Raw genomic sequence first — 24,533 nt, forward strand, 5'->3', positions numbered from 1 at the left:
GGGGAGTAAAACATCAAAGTTCATTTTTCTCTCATTTCAGGTGCAGTTTTCTAACTACTGCACCACGCCTTTCACTCTGATCAAAACAGCGGATGAAGAGGGTGAAGTGTCTCGCCGATGGACACGAGCGCAGTATGTGAGGTTTAAACGTCCTACTCAAATCAAAACACTGAATTCAAGTCATTTAAGCTCATTTAGATATTAACGTTTTGCAGTGTATTTACCTCTTTATAATAATTACACCGTATTAAGTCTTAATAAAGCATGAACAAAGGCTCCAGTCATAATGAGCAAATCCTTAATTGAGAAGGATTCCGGCTTAGCAACTACTAAGTTTACTTTAATGAAGTAACTTTTTCAGTACCGGTAAATTCTTTCTACTTTCACTACATTTGAGAGCAGGAATATGTACTTCTACTGCACTACATTTTTAAACTGGACTGAAAGTTTTTTTTGGGGATTTTCAGAAAAGGCTGAGCAAAGAAAAATCTAAGCCAAAAATTGACCAGGAAAATTGCTTCTGATGATCAATAATCAGGACTATTTGATGCTAGTTTTCTAAATCTTTGAGAATTACTTTCACTTTTGACTTTATGTACTTCAATACTTTTACTTCAGTATGTTTACCTCCTGTATACTGCAGTTTCTGAGCCTGAATGTCTCTTCATAAAGTGCTCATGCTGAAGGCTGTGCTCATGCTTTGTTATAAGTGTAGTTATTCTAAAGTCTTTCCGGCTCTGGAATGCCCTGGACAGTCTAAAGGGATCTGTGCTTCATCTGTTTGCGGTCACTTGGTCCTCAGCGTTGGGCCGGCCTCTCGACGCGCTCCTTCAAGCTCCTGGGGCGCCCGGGTCGCCCGCGGAGCCAAACGCGATGATTCGATTCATAAATAGTTGAGAATCCGTCGGCGCTCGCTCTCGGTCGCCGTGGTTTTACTGCAGGTTCTTGAGGATGCGTCCGTAGCGGAAGTCATAAACATGGCGGCAGAGGTACACCAGGTCCGGGTCGACGTCGGAGGGCACGCAGCGGTGAGTGGGCGGGGCAAAGTCGGGGCGAGACGGCACTAGGCGCCCACGGCAACCGGGGGGAGCGCCTTCAGCACGTCGCTTCACCAAGGCACAAAATCTGACCAGAAAAGAGAGACAGATTTGTCATCACAGTTTCACACTTAAAAACATGAAATGACTATATTTAAATAATATAAATTTCTCTATATTAAAGCCCCAGTACGTCACTTTTAGCCAGGAAATAGACTCCTCCTGCTCGTTTCTACAGACATCTTGTTCCTTTGGATATAATATTCCACAGTGTGGCATAAAACGTATCCATGGAAACTGTAGCATGGGTCTTGATTTCACTTTCTTTCCCCATGAATCCTGCAGGTGACATGACACCTCAAGAAAGTAACAAACTGTTTACTTACTAATTTGCATTGATTATCTTAAAATCTAAATGATTGAACTGAATTATTGACATAATAAGATGGAAAAGGTGAATAATATATATATAACATTAGATAAGATATTCCTTATTCTAAGTTCTAAGACCTTGAGGTTTATTCTGTAATTGGTTCTGAATCAACCTACCCAGATAAATAAAAGTTGAATAATGATTTTTGTTGAAGGATGGTTTTTGTTGTTATGGATTTCATTATAAACTAAGTGCTAACTGTAAACACTTAAAAGTAATGTCCTCACCTATAATTTAACAATTTAAAGTAATATAAAGCTGTATATAAACATTTAAATATGATTTAAATAAGATGAGTATGTCTGCATAGTGTTGACACACTGTGTCTGATGATCATGTTTGTGTCACTGTGGTTGATATAAATCTGTTGTTCAAAAACACGGCTCTTTGTGGTTTCTTTGTGACGTAGTTTTCTAAACCCCGATGACTAAACTCTAAATATAACGGCTCATTGTGTAAATGCAGCTCATGCAGTGAAATCAAAGACATTTCTATCCTCGCTCTGAAAACACACAATGATGTTCCAGAGTCACATTCAGCTCCATCAGTCTAACCAGTGCCCCTCGTCTCTCGCGATGGGCACTTTCCTACAGTACTGGGCGAGACACGAGGGATACACTTGCCTACAGTACTGTGCAAGGGGGGGAGGGGCACACTTACCTACAGTACTGGGCGAGGGGGGGAGGGGCACACTTACCTACAGTACTGGGCGAGGGGCAGGACATAGCATCTGTCTTCGATACAGGCCACACTATTCTCATCCTGATGCCGCGAGGCGAAAATCTCATTCTGAAACAAACAAAGTAAGAGTGTAAAGGCTGCAGTTTGCGCCGCGGCCACAGCACGGCGCTGTCTGAGTCACAACCGCACTCTCCTGAACACGGAGATAAAACATTCTCAGAGAACCTCATTTGATTCATAAGGTACGTGATATTCTGATCGTGAAAGGAGGAAGTAGATATTTGTACTATCTAGTTCTTAAAGGGGATGAATACTGAAATACTGATAATGACTAAATGACTAATGACTAAATTTGGTAACCCCTAACCTTAACCTTAACCCCTAACCCAAAGTTTTTGTAGTAGTTAGGAGAAGAGGGGAAAAAAGGAACAAACTAGACTGTGCAATCTATAAGTTAAAAAATGTAAGCACAAAAAAAATTAAGGGTCGGAGTGGTAGTCGAACCCAAAATCTACAGCATGGCACACAGTGATTCAAAACGCTGGGTCAAATGATCAGGAAATTTCCTGCTGCAAGACAGAAAATATACCTCGCGTGTGATCTGCCCGCCACGAGGGCCACCAAATTTGTCACTTCCGGGACCGAATTCGTCACTTCCGTGAGTTATGAGTGTATGACCTAGTGCTGACCGTTTGTGGAGTTGTTTAGAAGTGACACAGAGGAAGAAGAATTCAATGGATTTAGTGATTTGGGGTAAAACTGATGCTTTGGTAAACTTGTTAGCATGTTCTTTATGCTATAGTTATCTGAATAACGGTTCATATGTTACGTTAACATACCAGACACTTACCACAGTTCTGTCTGTGCCTCATGTAGCTGAAGGTGTTAGCGTTAGCATACGTACACCTATTCACCATGTTCTCTAATCTGTTATTATTTTAAAATGCATTTCAAGATGAAACGTCTGTTCTTGGTCTTGGATTTGATCAAATAAATTTCCCCCAAAAAATGAGACTTATACTCCAGTGCAACTTATATGTATTTTTCTTCTCTATTATGCATTTTTGGCTGGTATACTCCAGAGCGACTTATCATCCGGAAAATACAGTATAGGTTATTACAAGTAATGCTAAAATGACTAATTACAAGAATATACGCCAGTTATAAGAAGTAAACGGATTTGTCCAACAACCCATCACAGTCGGTACAGGATTCATAGTAATTTACAAATTTTGTTTTAGGATTCAACGATTCATTTAAACTTCAAATTAAAATTGCAAGTTGGTCACGGTTAGAAAATTGTTAAGACTGCTGTAACACTCTGATGTAACGGTCACAACTTACAACTCAAGAAGAAGAAGTGTTTTCCGTTTAAAATTCCCAGTAAAGCCTTTAATTTGAATAATTACCATCACGTTGCAGAGAATGAAGATAAACGTCCTGAACAACAGTTATTTCTTCACGGAAACGGAGCAAAGGATCATGGTCTGTGCGGTCCCATCTGTTTTTAAGAAGTCGATGTAACAAAAGGGGGCTCAACGATATTACTGTATAGTATATTTCAGACTCTAACGGGCTCGTATCATGTTCTTTAGAGAGAGAAAGAGTCAGAGGAGAGAGAGACGCAATGGATAATGACGTCTCTCCAGCTGTAACGCAGATTCTCTCAGTTTGCACGTTTTCACCTCCCCCTCGGCCATTGTTCCACGGTGACGCCGCGGCTCCTGATAATTACCAGCTCAATCGTTACACGTGCTACTGCGAAACGACCGCGCGCACTTTCATTCCACAGCCTCAAAAACAACCCTAGAGTTCGGTTTCGACAAGTAATTATTGAGATAAAAAAGGTGTTTAAATGAGTCGGGAATAAGCCGGAGTGGCATTTCACCCGTTGCGGCGAGCGTGTCTTGCCCAAGGACGAAACACCAGTGTGCAGTTCTGACAGCTGGAGAATGGAGGCGCCGTCCTCCAGGTCAAAGGGCAAACGTCTCTGCTCGTTTCAGTGTTTTTATGAGATAATCCCGTTCCAAATCTGGTAAAAATGTTCACGTGAGATAAAAAGGACAACGCTGCTGGTACTTATGTCTGTAAACTATATTTTAATGAAAAATACTCTCCAAGAAGTAAATAATAAGCATTTTTAATCGTTAGATTTACTCTTTACGGCTCTGCGTGTGTCGTTCACTTGCTGAATGTTCATGACATCCTAAATATTCACATTAAGATGAGTTTGTGAGCACTTTTCATGAGTCTTTGAGCCCAGAATGAGTTTTAATGTCTTGGATAAAGCTGAAAAATATATATATATATATATTTATCTATATTATAATATTTCCGACCTGTTTTTTTTTCTTGCATGAAATGATATTGGGTACAGCAGGCTTAATCAAGATTTTAAATTCAAGCCATTTTAAAAACTGAATTGACTGTAAAGTGGGTATGATTTTTATAAAAATTACAGGTTTCCAATGATGAGGTATGGAAAGCTAATTATGTTTGTGCTGCAAAAGAAGAATTAAAACAGACTTTAATTATACATAAGTTTAACTTTAAGTGTATGTGACAGGTTAGACTGCGCGTTACACTCAAATGTAGTCGACAGGATTATTACGTTTAAGATTTAGCTTGGGGAGTAGGGTCAAAGTTCATAATTGTACTTCCTGGTGGGACATAAGCAGCAGATGTGACACACACAGAGGTAATTACATAACTGTTACCTAGTAACCAGACTGTAAACAAGAGCCAACGCTCGTCTAATTCACACAATAGTTATTTCAGGACGAGTAAGAACATATGACAGTGCCTTTATTTTCTCAAAACTGTCAGAAAATCCTTGCTTGTAAATGATCTCTACATTTTGAATAGAATGTTGTGTATTGATAATAAAGAGGGGATCGTTTTGTTTTTTTTGACTCTGGAATTTTAAACTTGTTGTTTTGATTTTCTCTTCACAAACTGCCACTCAACTGATGTAAATATGATAAATAGTGGAAATAGTTGAAATATCTATAACACGTTCTGACAATAACGGGACAAGTATAAATCACCCAGTTGTATTAATGGTCCAGCCGCTCTCTTTGAAACACTGACAAAAGGTGTTGGAAATACAATGTGTTGTTCTTTTCTCCAGCGTCACATCCATCACTCAGCTGCAGTTTGGCAGCTTCACTCTCGCTCTCAGAAGTCATTCAACACAGAGGCACAAGCGGCAGGGTCAAAGCCAAGGCCAGAGTTTTTTAATTTATTGTTTCACAGACTTTCCTTGACGGAATAAAAACAAAATTTTATTTTCACATTATCAAATCACATCTCTACCATCCAGAAGTCGGAGTTGAATTTAAAAATAACATTTTATTCTAAATAAATTTCTTGGATTCTTAGAATATAGGCCCAACTCCCACCTCTCTACATTATTTACAAAATTATAGTTATCAATACAAGACATTTAAAATAATAAACAATATTCTGAAGTAAAAATTATTCTTTGAGAAACTGGTCATTTTAGACAGAGCTACAAGATCTCTTTGTTTTTATTTTCTTTTAAATTTACTTTGATTCACCACTCAACCCCTGGAGCTAACAGCTTAGCCCCCGGGGCCCGAACTCAGCCTAGCCGGAGGCAAAAGGCAAAAACTAACACCAAACCACCATAGAACACACCCCACACGACCCACGGGTCAAGAAATATAGAACACCGAAAAATAAGCCGCAGAGAGGCCGAAGAAGAACAACGAAGAAGGCACTAGCCTAGCCTAGCTCCCAACTTAGCTTGCAGCAAGTGATCTCGGAGTTGGAGTTGCCGGTGCAGAATAAATTTTCATTTTAATTTTGATTGAGGTTTTGGCCAAAATAACTGCGGAAAATCCGCGGAAACAGAATATTTATTTTATTTTAAAAATGTATTTGTTTTTTTTACATCGACAGGCTCGCGAAACAATGGATTAAAAACCTCTCGCCGAAACTGAACCGGAAATTATTATTATTACTATTATTATTATTGTTATCATATTATTATTATTATTTTTTATTATTTGATTATCATATTGTTATCATTATTATCGTATTATTTTCATCATTATTTTATTATCATATTATTATCATTATTATTATATATCATTATTGTTATTATTATTATTATGTTATTATCATATTATTATTTTATTATTATTATTATTATTATTAAGGTCAGTAAAACACAATTGGTTTCATCAATCCCGCATTAATTATATGGACTTTTGGGAGGAAACTGGCAGAAGGAGTTTCCACACAAGTTGAACTAAACGTTTATCTAAAACAACTGCACGTTGAGAGTGCACTGTTGACTGATCGAGTTTGACATTTAAATAATGTTAAAACCAGTAATTTATTATAGTTAAAAAAAAAGGGTGCAAAAGAAGGAGATTTTGTTACAGATGAAGAATGGGAACATATTTATTATAAATCTCAATGACGATATGAACACATTTCAAACCACTATTTTAGAGAGTAAAACGTGTTGCTGGAGAAATGGTCAGTGACTGTCATGTGACCCATCATTACCATTTGTTTTGTGATTGTTCAAAAATACTGGACTGAGATTAATAAATACAGCAAACTTTTTTCAACATTAACATCCCAATTGACTTGCAATGGAAACAATAGATGGATACATTTGGCACAAGGAAACAATGCTATCATAAAGAAATGGATAACACAGAAAGGACCACATGTCAAGGACTGGGCTCTAGACATTTGTAAGGTCTCTAATTTAGTTCTAATCTATAACTGTGGATCATTATGTTGTATTTTAGACATCTTAAAATCACAATATTGATCTAAAACAACTTAAAAAAACAAGCGAATAGAGGAATTTATTCAATTTGTGTCAAAATGTCCATGTGACGCTGCCGAATCCTACGTGTGTCACTAAGAACATGAAATTGCTGAGTAAATGTGAGTGGGCGTGTCACGAGGCACGGCGTCTGGTCAGATGACTCACATAGGCATGAATCACGGTAAATACGGCTTCCAGTCGTTTAATGACATTTTAATACGGTTAAAAGCACAGTTTGAAACCGTTTTCCCAGCATTTATTCACGCTGTAACCGTGTTAAATCTGATCTTAAAACATACTTGACGTCTGTACAGTTATAGCTCAAAAGCACTGCACAAACGCGAGGCACACGGCTGATTCATGCAGCTCACAAGTTCCACCATGTGATTAAGCATCACTTTTCTACACAAAAGGCACATGTATCAAAGGCACCTCGTGTGCTTTTAATTCACATTTACGCTTTAACGCGTTTACCTGATGGAAGAGCATGACTATGGCGAAGATAAGATCGTATTTTAGTTTTTCCTGCAGCTTCAGACCCGGGCCACATCTTTACAGACGCACTCCACGCAGGACTAGAACACGTTTAATGTGAGATTGCACTCGAGGACGATGGCCATGTTTGGATCATATTCGCCGTGTGACTGGATGTGGAGTTATTATGAAGCACTGCACAGACTTCAGACACAAGGCTTCGCTCTGAACACTGTATATTCTGTAGTTTCTTCAGCTCTTGTGTTTACTCTAAGAGCAAACACAGAGCTTTGTCTGGTGTCAGCGCTGTTTGTTTTTTTGTGTTGTGTTTGCTCATTGACGCGGATATATAACGCCAAGGAACTGGAAGCTACCACGTGTCCAAGCAGTACTGGAACCGAAAGAACTGTATTCCTTCAGGTTCCAGTACTACTTGGACCTTTTCGAGAAACAACAGACAAAAACGTGCAATCTTGTGTGTCATCGTAGTACATAGACTTGTATCATTAGATTTTGCTTTCATTCAACACAAAGACCTTTCCACGTTGTGTATCAGACAAATGCGTACGACATGATGTGTGTGGGACCCCTCACCTCGCAGTGTGCGCTGGGGTCACGACCTCCCTGTGTGTGCTCCGGTCGATAGTACCAGAACAGACTCATCATCAGCTCCCCTGTAACACAGACAGACGCAGCACGTCAGACTCACACACTTTAGTCAAAGAAAACACATCTTTCACGGCAAGTTTACTTCTCAAGCACGACAAATCCCTGAAAGACTCGAGCGGAGAAGAAAAGGGAGGGAAAGAAAAGAGATCGACTTTGTGAAGCGTTTCAAATGAGGCTCAAACTCGCCCAATAATGTCCCTGCACATGATGTAAGGTTTAAGTGCAATAAGAAAAAAAAGTGCACACGTGTTGATGCAGTGACCACCAGGATTCTTTGGTCACGGTGATGTTGATTTTAACGCACTGTGGGTGATGCTGTGACCTCTGTCCCAGGACAAATACAGCATTATCTTATCTTAAAATATTCAGGGGAAAAAAGTACTGTTCTACTACTGTTCACACTAAAAATACTATGTTTTAACTATCTTTTTGGCATTGAAAAGGGTGATTATTCAAGCATGTTCTTAATATCCAAAGAGTTTGAAATGTCATGATCATGAAAACTCTTCCAGGGACAAAACAACAGTACGTGTGACTTGAACTGGCCACTCTCTGATTGGTGTCTGAACACTTGACCCACTGCACCACAGCCACCTCACTTACCTAATCAATAGCTAAGAATTCAAGTTCCTTTAGTTATTTTTAACTTTGAACTAATTTACTTTATCAGGGACTATGCACAAAAACTCACTCACATATCACACAGTCACTCAGCGTTCACACATTCACTCACATATCACACAGTCACTCAGCCTTCACAGTTCAAAGATTCACTCAGCATTCACACAGTCACTCATATATCACACAGTAACTCACATATCACACAGTCACTCAGCATTCACACAGTCACTCATATATCACACAGTAACTCACATATCACACAGTCACTCAGCATTCACACAGTCACTCATATATCACACAGTAACTCACATATCACACAGTCACTCAGCATTCACACAGTCACTCATATATCACACAGTAACTCACATATCACACAGTCACTCAGCATTCACACAGTCACTCATATATCACACAGTAACTCACATATCACACAGTCACTCAGCATTCACACAGTCACTCATATATCACACAGTAACTCACATATCACACAGTCACTCAACGTTCACACATTCACTCATATATCACACAGTCACTCAGCGTTCACACATTCACTCATAGTTCACACAGTCACTCAGCGTTCACACAGTCACTCATATATCACACAGTCACTCATATATCACACAGTCACACACATATCACACAGTCACTCACAGAAAGCCCTTCTTTCTGCCCCCGGTGAGCTGTACCTGATTTGGGGTCCTCCCACAGGGCGGAGATCTTGGCGACGTAGGGGAGGGACTTCTTTCGGGGGCCGGAGCGCAGCAGCACTGTGTCCCGGATGTGGATCACCTCTCCGTCCCGCTCCACGCCCTCGTAACACTGGCGCAGGGCGGTCTCATCTTCCCCCTTAGAGAAGACAACCGCACATTGTAAATCATATATTCTTGCGTTTATGGATTTCACTTTGAGCAGACGCACATTTGACTCTCGGTCTGACGGCATCACCAGCTTATCTCCATAGATATATGTTTAATGGCATACTGTGGGACACTCCAGGCAAAGCAATAACGTCTCCATGGAGACAAGGAGGAGGCGTACTACCTCAAAAGTGACAGTGCACCTTTTAATTTAACTTTCTGATTTGAAATGGTTACATTGTACTCGGAATGATATGGATGTGTTCAAAGTGAATGCATCAGTTTAGTGCATTTTTCAGTCCCTCCTCAGTAAAAATCATGAAGTATTAGTATTTGTGTATATATATAATCTATATATCTATACCAGAACCGCCCTGGGGCAGACTGACAAGAGGCCTGACTCTGACCCTTCACACCATAACTCTCCAAACGTACTAATAGAACTTCGCACATGAAACTACCACAACATAGTAAACAGTGCTTCTGTTCTCTCATTGGCTGCTGTAAAGTGATCATGGCTGGATCCGTGTTTACTGGCCTCACATTGAAATGTAAATGAGTCATGAAAAGAGGAGTTAACTGTCGTAATATACACATATTAATTACAGCAAATTCACTTCAATCGTTTAAATCTGTCTAAAAGACAAACTTTCAGCCAATACAATTCACTGTTAGTCGAGAGTTTTTTAATTTGTTGTTTCACAGATTTTCCTTGGCATTTTTAAAAGGGGAGGACGGAATAAAAAAAAATATATATATATATATATATATATATATATATATATATATATATATATATATATATATATATATATATATATATATATATTTTCCCATCATCAAATCACATTTCTACCATAAAAAGTCGGAGTTGAATTTAAAAATAAAAATGTTATTCTAAATAATTTTGGGATTCTTAGAATATAGGCTCTACTCCCACCTCTCTACATTATCTACATATTTATAGTTATCAATGCAAGACATTTAAAATAACTCTTATTATACTGCAGTGTACAAAAGTACATTCAATGTCATAAACTAACCCAGACTGAGCTTCTCAGAAAATGAATCATCCCGTGACTAAACAAGTCGGTTTGATAAACTTTATTGAGTCTTGACAGGAACACAAAGTGTGCAATGAATGAAAATGTCTTATTGAGCTTAAATTTGGCCTCGGGATTGGGACAAATAGCGTCCTTACAATGCGATCAGAAGAGAACGTGTGACAGACGAGCTGGACATGTCCACATGAGGAGGACTTGTACTACTTAAATGGCAACGACAAAACTATTCTGATATAATCGGTCAAGACTCGTATTCTTCATTTCCTTGTAACACACCCCGTGTCCTTCATGTTGATCTACCGGTCGACCTCATGGATCTAGGAAGCTGTGAGTTGCGAGAGTTTTAAAGCTCTGACGTTCGGGGTCGTGCAGATTAGAATATCCGTTTTTGACGGGCTCGCGAAACAACTTATTAAAAAACTCTCGCCTCAAGAGGCAGAAAAACAGTGAATCGCCTCAATAAACCCAATTTAAAATGAATAGACACAATTTTTACAACCAAATGCCTATGAACTATTTATTTTACATGAACAAATATATCTACAGTTATAGCGCTACCTCCAACTTCCTTATACATCGGCCTCGTATTGGCCCAACCAAAATCCACATCGGCCGGGCCCTACATGAAGAATATACACATACTAAAGTACATTATACATGATTATTCTTTTTCTCTCATAACAGATGCCTCGTCTGACATATATAAACTGAAGTGCGATACAAGCTATAAAACAACTTCTCCATCGGGGCCTCGTGTGTCAACTCACTGCGATGAAGACCTCCTTCTCTGTAGGCACTCCCACGGGCCTCCAGCCGTTGGTGGCCCGGCGGCGGCTGACCTTCTTCTGTTTGGTGGAACCCAGGGCGGCGGAGGCGGCGGGCGACGGCTGCTTCTGTGACAGCCGCGTGCGCCCCATCGACAGGGAACCGTTGGACGCCGCCGAGGGGGGTTTGGTGGGGAATTTGGTGGATGTTTTGGCAGGTTGTGGACATTCTTTGGCCAGTTTTAAGCGGGCCGGGGGCTGGGGCGGCAGCAGCTGTGGTTTGGTGTTTTGGGTGGAGGAGGGCGCGGTGGAGAGGGGGCAGTTGGAGGAGACTAACAAGGAAGGGTCGCCCTGAGGAGATGAGTAGCTCTCTGCGAAACACAACTGAATTAGTCACGTAAACTGATCAAAAGAACTTGTTTTTATCTTATTTAAACAGTTCGACTATAAATAAACACATTATCTGTGATTATCTGCCCTCGAGCTGAGGACGTTCAACAAGAAACACTAGAAGAGAAACAAAACACATTTGTTGGGCCCCAGATTTAAGATAATATAATATGAGATTACTATGAATAAGTAGTAATAGTAGTAAGTAGTAGTAAGTAGTAACACAATCAAGCGGTTACATTTCATCCTAGTTTGTGTTCAGACAAAGTACGGTCCATTGCTACTGTCCAGACACTCACCTGTTTTGATGCTGTGTGTGCACCCGGTGCATCCCGGGCTGAATGTGCACCCCCTGCTGGCGACCGGGGGCATGGCTCTGAACGTGCACCCGCCCATCCTGCAGGCCTCTCCGAAACACGGTGACCCCACAGAGTTACAGTAGGCCGGGTGCGCCAAACCCGAGCCTCCCTTGGACCCACTCATCTGCCCCGAACACAAGCCGGACGGGCTAAAGTTCAGCGATCGCGAGGCCATAGTCGGTGATGTGTTCCCGGCGTGAGGCGGGTGGGTGATGTGGACGTAGTAGCTGGAGAAGCAGTGGTCGGCGGTGCACAGACACGGGTGCGGGCTTAGGGTGAGCGCGGTGTGCGGGTGGGAGTGGGCCAGCGACGGGGACGGCACCAGGCATTCGCGTTTCACAGGGGTCAAGGCCGATTTGAGCTGCTGATTGTTGGATTCGCTGTACGGCTGCTGGCCCAAGAAAAACGCCAAGCGGTGGCAGTACTCCACGGAGCCCTTCACACAGAAAACAACAGTTTACAGTTTTCCCCTGAAGACATAGGAAAACCCTTTATTACCTCAATATATTATCATCAGAATAACTAGTTTTCCTCCAAAGTAAATAAATACAAAATTAAACTTCAAATCATGTGATCAGTTATCATTTAATCCCCTTTGTCAATCAATAAAAAAGGCAACTATCAAGCTTCTGGACATGCAAAACATACAGTTATAACCCTCTTATTTTGTCAAATCAGAAAGAATTGTGATCAGTTTGTACTTCAAACACCCAAAACAAATAAGACCAAATTAAATACTTGTTTTTTTTAATCACAACTTCTTAAATCATTCTTGACGCATGCTTTTAAAGGAATTATCAAGAGCCAAAAAACACTGTCGGTGAATCGACACCACCCAACAGCAGCTTTACTCATTATATTTACCCCCAAAAAAATCAAGGAGGAATTTGAAATCTGATGTTCCAAGACGAGGAAATAAATCCGACAGCAGGGGCCAAAACGGCAGAGTCTCAGCTTCACTCAGAGCCAGGCCATGTCTTTGTACTCCAACGGGTCAAAGGACAGCCTCCGTTTTAATTGGAGCTTATTTGGGTCAGGCGATTTGGGGAAAATCAGCCGGACCTTTATGTATTTTCCAGTGACATCTCCAATCTCACACACACACAAAACAGACTTATTCCGAACGCGTCTTACCTTCGGGGGGCAGCAGTAGTAGGGGCCGAGTTCCGCCTCCATCTGCTCCTCTTTCACCTGCTTCAGCGGGTACGGCATCATGCTTCTCGACTGGTATCCCGGTTTGGTCAAGCGATGCGTGCAGCTGTTCGAGTCCCACTCCACCTTGGGCTCGAAATCGCTCTTCTTTTTACAGGCCGAGCAGCTGAGTTGAGACGCCGGTGCCTTCTTACCCTTGAGTTTCGGTGGCCTGCCCTTGTATTTGACCCTCGCGTGCTGCTTCATGGTCATAGGAGCTTGGGTCTTGCAGTCGGATGAAGTAGCAGCATTAGTAGTGGTAGTAGTAGTAGTAGTAGTTGTTGGAGTGCTCTTTACCCTTTGTTTAGCAGTAGCGGACGTGCTCGTTAGCTTTAGCAAGGCAGCAGCATTGAGCCCCGCTAACCGTCTTGGCGCGGGAGCGTCTAGACTCTCCTGACTTAAGAACTCAAATGGATTTCTTCTCATTTTCACTTTGACTTTTTTGGCCTTCAGGTTTTGGCACATTTTTGGAGCGAGCGGCACTTTACCAGCTTGTCCAGGTGAATTTGTCTTTGTAGTTGATTTTGTCTTTGTAGTTGAATTCGTCCTTGTAGTTGAATTTGTCTTTGTAGTTGAATGCGCTTTCAGAGTAGAATTCGCCTTCGTAGTTGAATTCGCCTTCGTAGTTGAATTCGCCTTTGTAGTTGAATTTGCCTTCAGACTTGAATTTGCCTTCAGACTTGAATTTGCCTTCAGACTTGAATTCGCCTTCGTAGTTGAATTCGTCTTCAGAGCAGAATTCGCCTTCACAGCAGAATTCGCCTTCAGAGCAAAATTCGCCTTCAGAGCAGAATTCGCCTTCAGTGCAGAATTCGCCTTCAGTGCAGAATTCGCCTTCAGTGCAGAATTCGCCTTCAGTGCAGAATTCGCCTTCGTAGTTGAATTCGCCTTCAGAGCAGAATTCGCCTTCAGAGCAGAATTCGCCTTTAGAGCAGAATTCGCCTTCAGACTTGAATTCACCTTCGTAGTTGAATTCGTTTTCGTAGTTGAATTCCCTTTCAGATTTGAATTTGCCTTCAGATTTGAATTTGCCTTCGTAGTTGAATTCACCTTCGTAGTTGAATTCGTTTTCGTAGTTGAATTCCCTTTCAGATTTGAATTTGCCTTCAGATTTGAATTTGCCTTCGTAGTTGAATTCACCTTCGTAGTTGAATTCGTTTTCGTAGTTGAATTCCCTTTCAGATTTGAATTTGCCTTCAGATTTGAATTTGCCTTCAGATTTGAATTTGCCTTCGTAGTTGAATGAATCTTCATTGACGTCTTAGCGGTAGCACCTCCCTCCGCGGCGCCCCCTACAGTCGCAGCCTCATCCTGTCTTCGGGCCTGTTTAGCAGCGGGTTGACTGTCCCATGGTCGCTCGAGCAGTAGACTGTTGACGGCCTCTGCGTTGAGCGAAGCCAGTCTGCGCTTGCGCGGCTGAAGTACCTGCATGAAGTCCGCAATATCAGCATTGTTAGGTTTTGATTTGTGTTTTGCTAACGTCTTAGGATCCTTCTTGGCTTTTCTACCCTTGCGTTTGAGAGATAAATGTCTGTGGTGGCCGTCCTTCCGTGTTTTACGCTCAGAATCTTGGCTCTCCTCCAATCGTGTTAAGATCACGTGACAGCTAAGCCCCTCCCCCTCTGAACCCGCCGCCCGCCCTCGCAGCGGGTACAATTTCCTGTTGCGTTTCTTCTCCCGCCTTCGGTCCAGCTTTTTGTGTCGCTCTGATGAACCTTTATCCTTCTTGTCCGCCACGATCTTTCTCCTCTTCTTGGTCCTTTTCATGACTTGGCCTATCTTTTTCGTCCGGCCAAACCGAAGCGAGCGCTCAGGCCAGGGCTCGTCCATGGCGCCACCATGTGTCCAGAGTGGGGACTGGTCCACCCACTCCGCGGTGCGCCTCTGCTGGAGGGAAGCCTTCTGCCGAGCCTGAGTCATCACATGCTTCTCTCGACGGCCTAGAGCAAAGAGAAAGAGGACGGGTTACGAAAACTAGAGACAAATTGGCGAACTGCAATTCAACCAAAATCACAGTTTCAATGGTGGAAAAAATATTTTTTTGTATTATCCTGACGATAAGCAAGTGGTATCATAAAAAATAATCAGAAATGTGCTAAAACACCTATAAATGTGGTGGTTAAGGTAAAAAAAAAAAAAAAAAAAGCACTGTCAAATGAACCGCTAAAGTGCAGAAATAACCTTTAAACACTTTTCAAACCTTTAAAACACTTTAACACAACACTTCATACCGCTAAGATTATCCTGCAAGTTTATTCCCCTCTTTTTTTTGTCTTTTGTCTTTTGAACCGAATATATCCTCGACAGTGGAACGTTACATATCTCCAGATCAACAATAGTGATTTCACACCATTTGTCATACATTTCACTGGCCGGGAGACATAATGATAAAAAACACATTGTGCTTCGTCTTAATTTGTGACAATGTGCCACGCCTTCTATTGGTCAGCCAGTGTCATGCTCCGAGTGGATTAAAGCAATCACAGTCGAGCGTGAAGTAGATAGATATCGCTCCCTCTTGAAGGCAATATAGAGCTACTACTTTATGGATTAAATTGTAACGTAGCGTCCTAATATCCTGTATCATTAAGTAGATAGAAGCTGATGACCTTAGTTTTAGATCACCTCAATATACAGACTCCGATGCATTTGATTCTTGTTCTGGACGCTGCATTTAAAGACGGTGCATTTGGACGCTCGCAGCACTCCACATCACACGTCTTATTCACTCATAAAAGATAAGCACACACTCAAACTGCTGTATCACGGCAGGAAGCAGCTTGGTTTGACTCCACTTAAAGTAACTGTATACGACTGTACCAAAATGCAGACGGAAAATAAATACATAAACCGGACTAAATCGGCTCTTTTCTGAAATGTTTTAGAATTGTCTTGCGCTAAATCTGAAATAGTAAAAGTACATAGTAATAGATATTGCAGGGTTCAGATTAAGGATTTTCACTTGTATAGCGGTGCTGCTAAACAATCCGTTAATTTTTCGAAATTTGTATAGCAATTTCATAATTGCATAGCAAAACACGAAAGTGACTAACAATCAATATTTTCCATTGATATAACATGATCATTTATTTAAAATGTATTTGTAAACATTCTATTTAAAGAAAAACTCTTAACAAATTAACTTTTAAACACTTTTTAAACATTTTTTCTTTAAATAAAACAGAAAACTTGCAAATAAAATGAGTTGTTGAGCAAATTAATCAACACAAAGTCAGATGGCCTCATTTACAACTTTCTTCCATATTATCATCAATCAGATGACTATTTGCATGAGTCTCATTTACATATTAATTGTCATTACACTCACAAAAAATATGTGTTAAGCTTCTGATGGAAAAATAAAGGTTGCTGTGGTGTTTCCATCATGGTGTATTTTATGTGTTATTCAAATTGTACCGCTCTATTTGACGTTCCATTCCATTTTTCGTTTTGCTATTTGATGACGTTCCCTAAGCACTCGTCTCAGCTCCGGCTGCACATTCGGAGCCGTGTAATTCGCTGCGCCCAAATTACGCATCTGATTGTTAAAAACGAGGTTGTGTCACTTGGCAGTGTAAATATGAATATTTTGGCTGTGTATGATCTGCAAAGACTTGCGTTTAGGAGATATTGACCTCGGAAGTCTGAATCTGACGCTAACTTTAGCGCACGTGGCTCCTCCCACTTTCAGACTCGCGGTCTGAGGCCGCAGCGGGACTTGTCATTAGAGCTGGGTTGAAAAAATAGATTTTCAGATTTTTAATCGATTCGCATATTAATGACCGATTATCGATTCGTACATCCAAAGATCGATTTTTTTTAATTAAAATTATTTTTTACATTTCCCTCAGTGAACTTCAATCTACCTTCAAGAAAAATAATTCAGGACTCCTGGATTATCTTTCTTGAAGGTAGATTGACCCACAACCTTTTCATCAGTCTTCCATCAGTAACTACCAATACTTGTAAGATTTGCTGTTTAATATTGATATAATACTAGTTAGGCCCGAGCGCCACAAGCTGGCGAGAGGCCTATTAATCTCGTAAGGCCGTGCGAAGCACGGCTGCGAAAGTGCGCACGTAGTGCGCACGAAATCGAGCGCGAAGCGCTCGCCCACTTCCAAACACTCACTAACGCACTCCTCCACTCATGCACGCCCCGTGCATACTAATTAGTTGTAGGAAAATGGAACATTACCGTTGTAAACGGGCGAAGCCCGTGCAAAGTTCGCACTAAACGAGCACTTTACATTGGGATGACGACCGCGAAGCGGTCGTCATCCCCATATAAAGCACTCATTTGCGCTAAGTAGCTCACGAATACGTTCCCCATCTCTTGCATGTTCCGTGCATATAAGCATGTAATGCAAAAATTGAACATTATTACTGTATAGAGGGCCAAAAACACAAAGTGGGCGGAGCCCACTCAAAATTATCGAAAGTACCCGTCAGTGACCAGGGACCCACACCATGAGGTAGGAAAGCGCGAGCGCTTTCCGAAAATGTATAGTTTATGATATTTGAAAAATGGGAAACATTGTTTTCGCATCGGAATATTATTCTTTCTTTCTTTCTTTCTTTCTTTCTTCTTCTTCTCGGGACCAACCCCCCTATTTTTCACCCAGTGAACATTGACGAAAAGTCACAAAAATTTGCACACCTCTAAAAATCGTGCCTCTCTACATTCTGGCTATTTCCCTTTTCTAAAATAAAAAAAATTGGCGCGTCAGCGCCACCAAATGTACCAAAAATGCATTGAGAGATGGGAAATGACCCAAAAAAAATCTGATCGTAGAATCATGAAATTTGGCGCAGAGGTAGATGGTGACAAGAGAAGTAAAAAATATTATTACGGCAACGCCGTCCCCCGAACCAAATGTCGGCCATATTGCTTCAAAAATGGCTAAACATGACTTCGGAGTCTTTCCAAACGTCGTACTTTTGCGAACTCCTCCCAGGGCGTTGGCCCTAAAAAGCTGAAATTTGGTGAAAATGCTACTGAGGAGTGGGACATCAAAAGTTATCCAAATTACATTGATACCTCTCACGGTCTCTGTGCGGCGAAGCCGCAAACTGTAACTAAAATTTCAGAAATCTCCCATATTTAAAATTTCTGCCGTTTGCGCAGATAAAGTCCGAATTGCGTCAAATTAGAATCAGTTGTTAAACTCTTTGCCCTAAACCTACTTGAAGTGAAATAAATTCATTTGGCGCCACAGCGCCCCCTACAGATTTTATATGGAGGTTAAATGTTTAGTTTTGCGAAATTATATGAAATTTGACACACAACTCAATTTTAGCATCCCCATCAAAAAAGTCAATGAGACCCATGTCATAATTGTTATGGCGTTGCCGTAACGATGACCGAAACCTCCCATGTTATTCCAATGGGGCCAGAACATGTTTACACTTTAGACTTTCACAAACTCCTCCCAGGGCGTCAGCCCTATTAACCTGAAATTTGGTGAGACTCATCTTCAGGACCATCAAAAGTTATCCACATTTTCATTCAAAGAGTCACGGTGTCTGTGCGGCAAAGCCGCACATTTTGCCAAGAATTCAAAATAAAATTGCTTTTTGATGGTAAAACAAAGGGGAGAACATGTGACAGCGTCACAGATTCAGCAGTAGGCGTGATAAAAGGACAATTGGGGCGCGTTAGCGCCCCCTCCTCTTGCGCCGTGGCGGCGGTGTGGCGGCGGCGTGGCGAGGGCCGATCATTGCCGCTTGCGGCTATATTTTTAATATGTTGCTTCTCTACACAGTCATGAAATGAAGGAAACGGTTCAAATACATTTTTCATTTTTAACAACATTAACCCCCGGATCAAATCATAAATCAGATCGAAATCGGAGCGAATCGGGTGGGATCTGAGAAATCGGAAAAAATCGATTTTGAAACGTAAAAATCGGAATCGAATCGATTCTTGAAATTTGAATCGAAACCCAGCTCTACTTGTCATGTCAACACAGCGTCCTACATGTGTCATGCCGTTATTGACGATCGATACTTTTAGGCGCTTTGGTTATACAATTGAACACGCATTTTTGTATCGCAAAAGCTGCGATACAAACACACTTTTTTCTGACGAATGCATCTCATTTGAGAGAAATTGCGTCGCATTTTGCGATGCGATACCGCTTATTCTGAACCCTGCTTTGTGCCCCCAGAAATGTACATTTAATCAACATTGTGGTATCAAAATAGAAAAGAGTATCCTATAAAATAACACAAAAACACAATCCAAACAACTTCCTGCCCACTCAAAGACAAGACAAAACATACAAAACGTTACCATTAGGACAAACTAAATAAAGCTGTAAACAGATTCAAGTCCATAAACAAATGTTCCCCCTTTGTCTGTATAAGCCAAACATACGTACATTCTCCCACACTAACATACACAATAAACTAGGGCTGCAACGATTACTCTAGTTAATCGAATAATTAGATTACAAAAATATAAGATAAGATAAGAGAATCCTTTATTGTCCCACATGGGGAAATTTCATTGCTGCAACGCAGGAAGATACAGAGGTAGATACAGAAGAAAAGAACAGATCACTTCAGTGATCAGTGAAAAAACACTCTCAGTAGAAGATCTCCTATAAACAAAAACTCCCATAGACAAAACCTCCCATTACCCAACAAGGGATGGAGGTAAAAAAAAGAATAAAGATTAAAAAATAATAATAATAATAATAATAATAATAATAAAATAAAAATAAATAAATAAATAAAAAAGCTTGGATTATTATTTTATTGCCTCGATGCTACGTTTAATTTACATATTTTATCAAAAACACGTGAATCTGTGGCACGCGGAGCACACGGAACGTCTTGTGGCACTTTTGTTTCCCACGGAGCTAGTTCCTGAAGTAACTGAAGCACAACAGAGAGAGCGGCGTGTTTTAAACTCATGAGTGCAACCCATGGATGTATTATAGGTGCGATCCATGGATCTATTATAGGTGCAACCCATGGATCTATTATAGGTGCGACCCATGGCTGTATTATAGGTGCAACCCATGGATCTATTATAGGTGCGACCCATGGATGTATTATAGGTGCGACCCATGGATGTATTATAGGTGCGACCCATGGATGTATTATAGGTGCGACCCATGGATGTATTATAGGTGCGACCCATGGATGTATTATAGGTGTGACCCATGGATGTATTATAGGTGCGGCCCATGGATGTATTATCGGTGCAACCCATGGATCTATTATAGGTGCGATCCATGGATCTATTATAGGTGCGATCCATGGATCTATTATAGGTGCGATCCATGGATCTATTATAGGTGCGATCCATGGATGTATTATAGGTGCGACCCATGGATGTATTATAGGTGCGACCCATGGATGTATTATAGGTGCGACCCATGGATGTATTATAGGTGCGACCCATTGATGTATTATAGGTGCGACCCATGGATCTATTATAGGTGCGACCCATGGATCTATTATAGGTGCGACCCATGGATCTATAATAGGTGCGACCCATGGATCTATTATAGGTGCGACCCATGGATCTATTATAGGTGCGACCCATGGATGTATTATAGGTGCGACCCATGGATCTATAATAGGTGCGACCCATGGATCTATTATAGGTGCGACCCATGGATCTATTATAGGTGCGACCCATGGATGTATTATAGGTGCGACCCATGGATGTATTATAGGTGCGACCCATGGATGTATTATAGGTGCGACCCATGGATCTATTATAGGTGCGACCCATGGATCTATTATAGGTGCGACCCATTGATGTATTATAGGTGCGACCCATGGATCTATTATAGGTGCGACCCATGGATCTATTATAGGTGCGACCCATGGCTGTATTATAGGTGCGACCCATGGATGTATTATAGGCGCGACCCATGGATGTATTATAGGCGCGACCCATGGATGTATTATAGGCGCGACCCATGGATGTATTATAGGCGCGACCCATGGATGTATTATAGGCGCGACCCATGGATGTATTATAGGCGCGACCCATGGATGTATTATAGGCGCGACCCATGGATGTATTATAGGCGCGACCCATGGATGTATTATAGGCGCGACCCATGGATGTATTATAGGTGCGACCCATGGATGTATTATAGGTGCGACCCATGGATGTATTATAGGTGCGACCGTGAAGAGTTTTGTTGTGTAAAAGAGCACGGTGCCGCGAGCTGCCGCTCTAACCACCACAACGAGCTCCGCGCGCCGCCCACCCCAGCACCCCCGTCCTCACCACGCCACCGCAGACCCCCGCTCCACACTCGCGCTCGCGCTCCCAACTCTGCTTCCCTGTCACACTAAAACATGCCACACGCTCCTCTGCGGCGCCTTGAAACGGCCAATACATCTGGAAACAGCAGGAGGACCGTGACCGTGTTATAATAATCTGATGTGAAACAGAGTCCGCGATGACACGGAGCCAACGCCATAAAGTGACAAAATGCAAAATGTAGAGCCACCGCTCCAAACACCAGCATCACTGTCCCACACACAATGTTTTACAAACTAATATCTTATTTTAAGTCATGTGACAGAAATGCAAATGAATTCATACTGTAACTGTTACAAACAGTCTGGTAACAAGTTAATTAGCCCTTTTTATATATTCTTTATATATTTTTTATATACAAACATAACACTTTGGACTGGTGAAGTGAAATGTTGCTGTTTTGGGGACAAACGTCTGTGAAATTAAGAATAAATGTGTTTTTTTTAGGCAGAAACTCAATTTGTTATTTGTTTATATCGTTAAAAAAATTATTTAATATGCTTTTAAATGGTTTACGGAATGTACACAAAAAATTGACAGATTAATCGATTAATGGAAGAAAAAAATCGATAGATTAATCGATTACTGAAAGAATCGTTAGCTGCAGCCCTACAATGAACCAGTGTTCCTCTTATGATGAAAATACAGAATGTGCAAATTGATAATACACCTAACCAAATTGGAGATTGATATCCAGCGCCAATATAATAATTTCAAGGAACATTATAATATTTGGAATTATAACAGAGATATTACCATTGGTTTAGTTTCCATGGCCACAATGGAAAAGTATCCCCGTTACAAAAAGTTAAATTGCCAGTTTGTTACATTTGAAGTAATATTACAGTGCCCCCTTCTTGAGGATTGATTAAGATGTTGCTCATATGGATTCACGCATACAGTGAGGAAAATAAGTATTTCAACACCCTGCAATTTTGCTTAGAAATAATGGAGGGTCTGAAATGTTCATCGTAGGTGCATTTCCACTGTGAGGGACAGAATCTGAAAAAACGAATTTGGAAATCACGTTGTATGATTTTTAAATAAATAGATTTGTATGTTATTGCTACAAATAAGTATTTGAACACCTGCCAATCAGCAAGAATTGTGGCTCACAAAGACATGTTAGTCTGCCTTTGAAAAGACCACCTTTTCTCCACTTATTCAGCGAAATTAGAGGCACCTGTTTGAGCTTGTTAGCTGCATAAAGACCCTGTCCACATCACAATTAGTCAGATGCCAACTACTGCCATGGGCCAGACCAAAGAGCTGTCAGAAGACCCCAGAGACTAAAGTGTAGACCTCCACCAGGCTGGAAAGAGCTACAGGGCATTTGACAAGCAGCTCTGTGAAAAACTATCAATTGTTGGAGCAATGAATAGAAAATGGAAGAGGCAAATGATGACCGTCAATCTCCCTTGGACTTGAGCTCCATGCAAGATCTCACATCGTGGGGTCTCATTGATAATGAGGAAGGTGAGGAATCAGCCCAGAACTATGGGAGGAGCTGGTCAATGACCTGAAGAGAGCTGGGACCACAGTTTCAAAGGTTTCTATCGGTAATACACTTAAAATCATGCATCGCACAGAAGGATCCCCTGCTTTAGTCAGGCCCATCTGAAGTTTGCCAATGACCATCTGGAGGATCCAGGGAGAAATCCATGGGATAAATAATACTCGCCGTATTTGGAGGAAGAAGAAGGATGAACACCATCCCAAGAACACCATCCAGACTGTGATGAATGTGTGGAAACATCATGCTTTGGGGGCGGAAACATCATGCTTTGGGTGTGCTTTTCTGCACAGGGGACAGGGAAACTGCACTGTATTAAGGACAGAATGAATGGGTATTTGGACAACAACCTCCTTCCCTCAGTCAGAGCATTGAAGACGGTTCATGGCTGAGTCTTCCAACATGACAATGATCTGAAGCACACAGCCAAGAGAACCAAGGAGTGAGAAGTAAGAAGCACATCAAGGTTTTGGAGTGGCCTGGCCAGTCTCCAGACCTATGGAAGGGAGCTGAAACTCAGCTCAGCGACAGGCACAAAATCTGACAGATCTAGAGAAGATCTGTGTGGAGGATTTATAGCTTTCTACGGTCAAAGCGAGAAAAGTTACAGGGCGCACCAGTAAATACAAGTTAATGTTTTTTCAAATACATTTATTTTCTCTATGGCACATTCACTTCCTCATCTCCTCAGCATGAAACCAGCCCCTTGTTCAACGACATTGTTTTGCTGTCAGCCGCTGTCAAAACCTCACACCAACCGCAAATTCAGGACGCAAAAAGTACAACAAATTTACCTCACTTTAATTACAGTATCACGCCGTTCTCTCGACGTGAGCGCGTTACGTCTCGATTGCACTCGCACATCCATTTGACTGTCGCTCGCCGTGAAGCTCCTCCATAATTAAATTTAATTAGCGGCAATTGTGCAAGAAGCTGCCCGTGTGTTAAAGTGCAACGCGTCAATACAAACACAGAGAAATGGCGGTTTTCGTAAAGATTTATTGTCAGATGAACGAGTTGGGGGATCCATAAACGCGCTCCGCTCCGGCAGATGCACTTGGGAAAACGCAGGCCGTCGTCTTGCATGATAAGCATAAATCCAGTACATTACGGGACACGTACTGATAATTATGGCCTCTTAAAATACCTCGTCGTCTGCTTTGATTTTTAAGGTTTTAAGACTTAAAACACTGGAAAATAATTGCTCTTATGGGGATTATGTTGCATTTGGTTCTGTTTGTGACCATCAAAATAAATAAAGGTTATGGATTGCTCTGTTTTTGTGTAAAATAATAATAAAACGGTAAGTTTCCCAATGGCTGTAATGAGTTCTTTATCCTGGACCGGCTCCACCTGCTCGTCTCTGCGGCGTCT

The 24,533-nt window shown here is 41.3% G+C and overlaps 1 protein-coding gene across 1 annotated transcript in view; it reads right to left on the minus strand.

Annotated features, from left to right (window-relative positions):
* Window positions 1–849: 849 nt before the first annotated feature.
* Window positions 850–24,533, minus strand: part of LOC140354940 (uncharacterized) — a 63,168-nt gene continuing 39,484 nt past the window's right edge. The window contains exons 2-9 of the mRNA XM_072440119.1: window positions 14,494–15,293; window positions 13,297–13,800; window positions 12,103–12,598; window positions 11,417–11,784; window positions 9,415–9,574; window positions 8,033–8,112; window positions 2,168–2,259; window positions 850–1,125 (exon numbers count right to left, since the gene is read on the minus strand). Of these exons, the coding sequence (XP_072296220.1) occupies window positions 933–1,125; window positions 2,168–2,259; window positions 8,033–8,112; window positions 9,415–9,574; window positions 11,417–11,784; window positions 12,103–12,598; window positions 13,297–13,800; window positions 14,494–15,273 (2,673 nt within the window). The 5' untranslated portion in view covers window positions 15,274–15,293 and the 3' untranslated portion in view covers window positions 850–932. The remainder of the gene's footprint in view (window positions 1,126–2,167; window positions 2,260–8,032; window positions 8,113–9,414; window positions 9,575–11,416; window positions 11,785–12,102; window positions 12,599–13,296; window positions 13,801–14,493; window positions 15,294–24,533) is intronic.

This window comes from Eucyclogobius newberryi, unplaced genomic scaffold (genome assembly GCF_026437365.1).
Source record: "Eucyclogobius newberryi isolate DKJ021-1_F unplaced genomic scaffold, fEucNew1.0.hap1 SCAF_1, whole genome shotgun sequence".
In the NCBI taxonomy this organism is placed as follows: domain Eukaryota; kingdom Metazoa; phylum Chordata; class Actinopteri; order Gobiiformes; family Gobiidae; genus Eucyclogobius; species Eucyclogobius newberryi.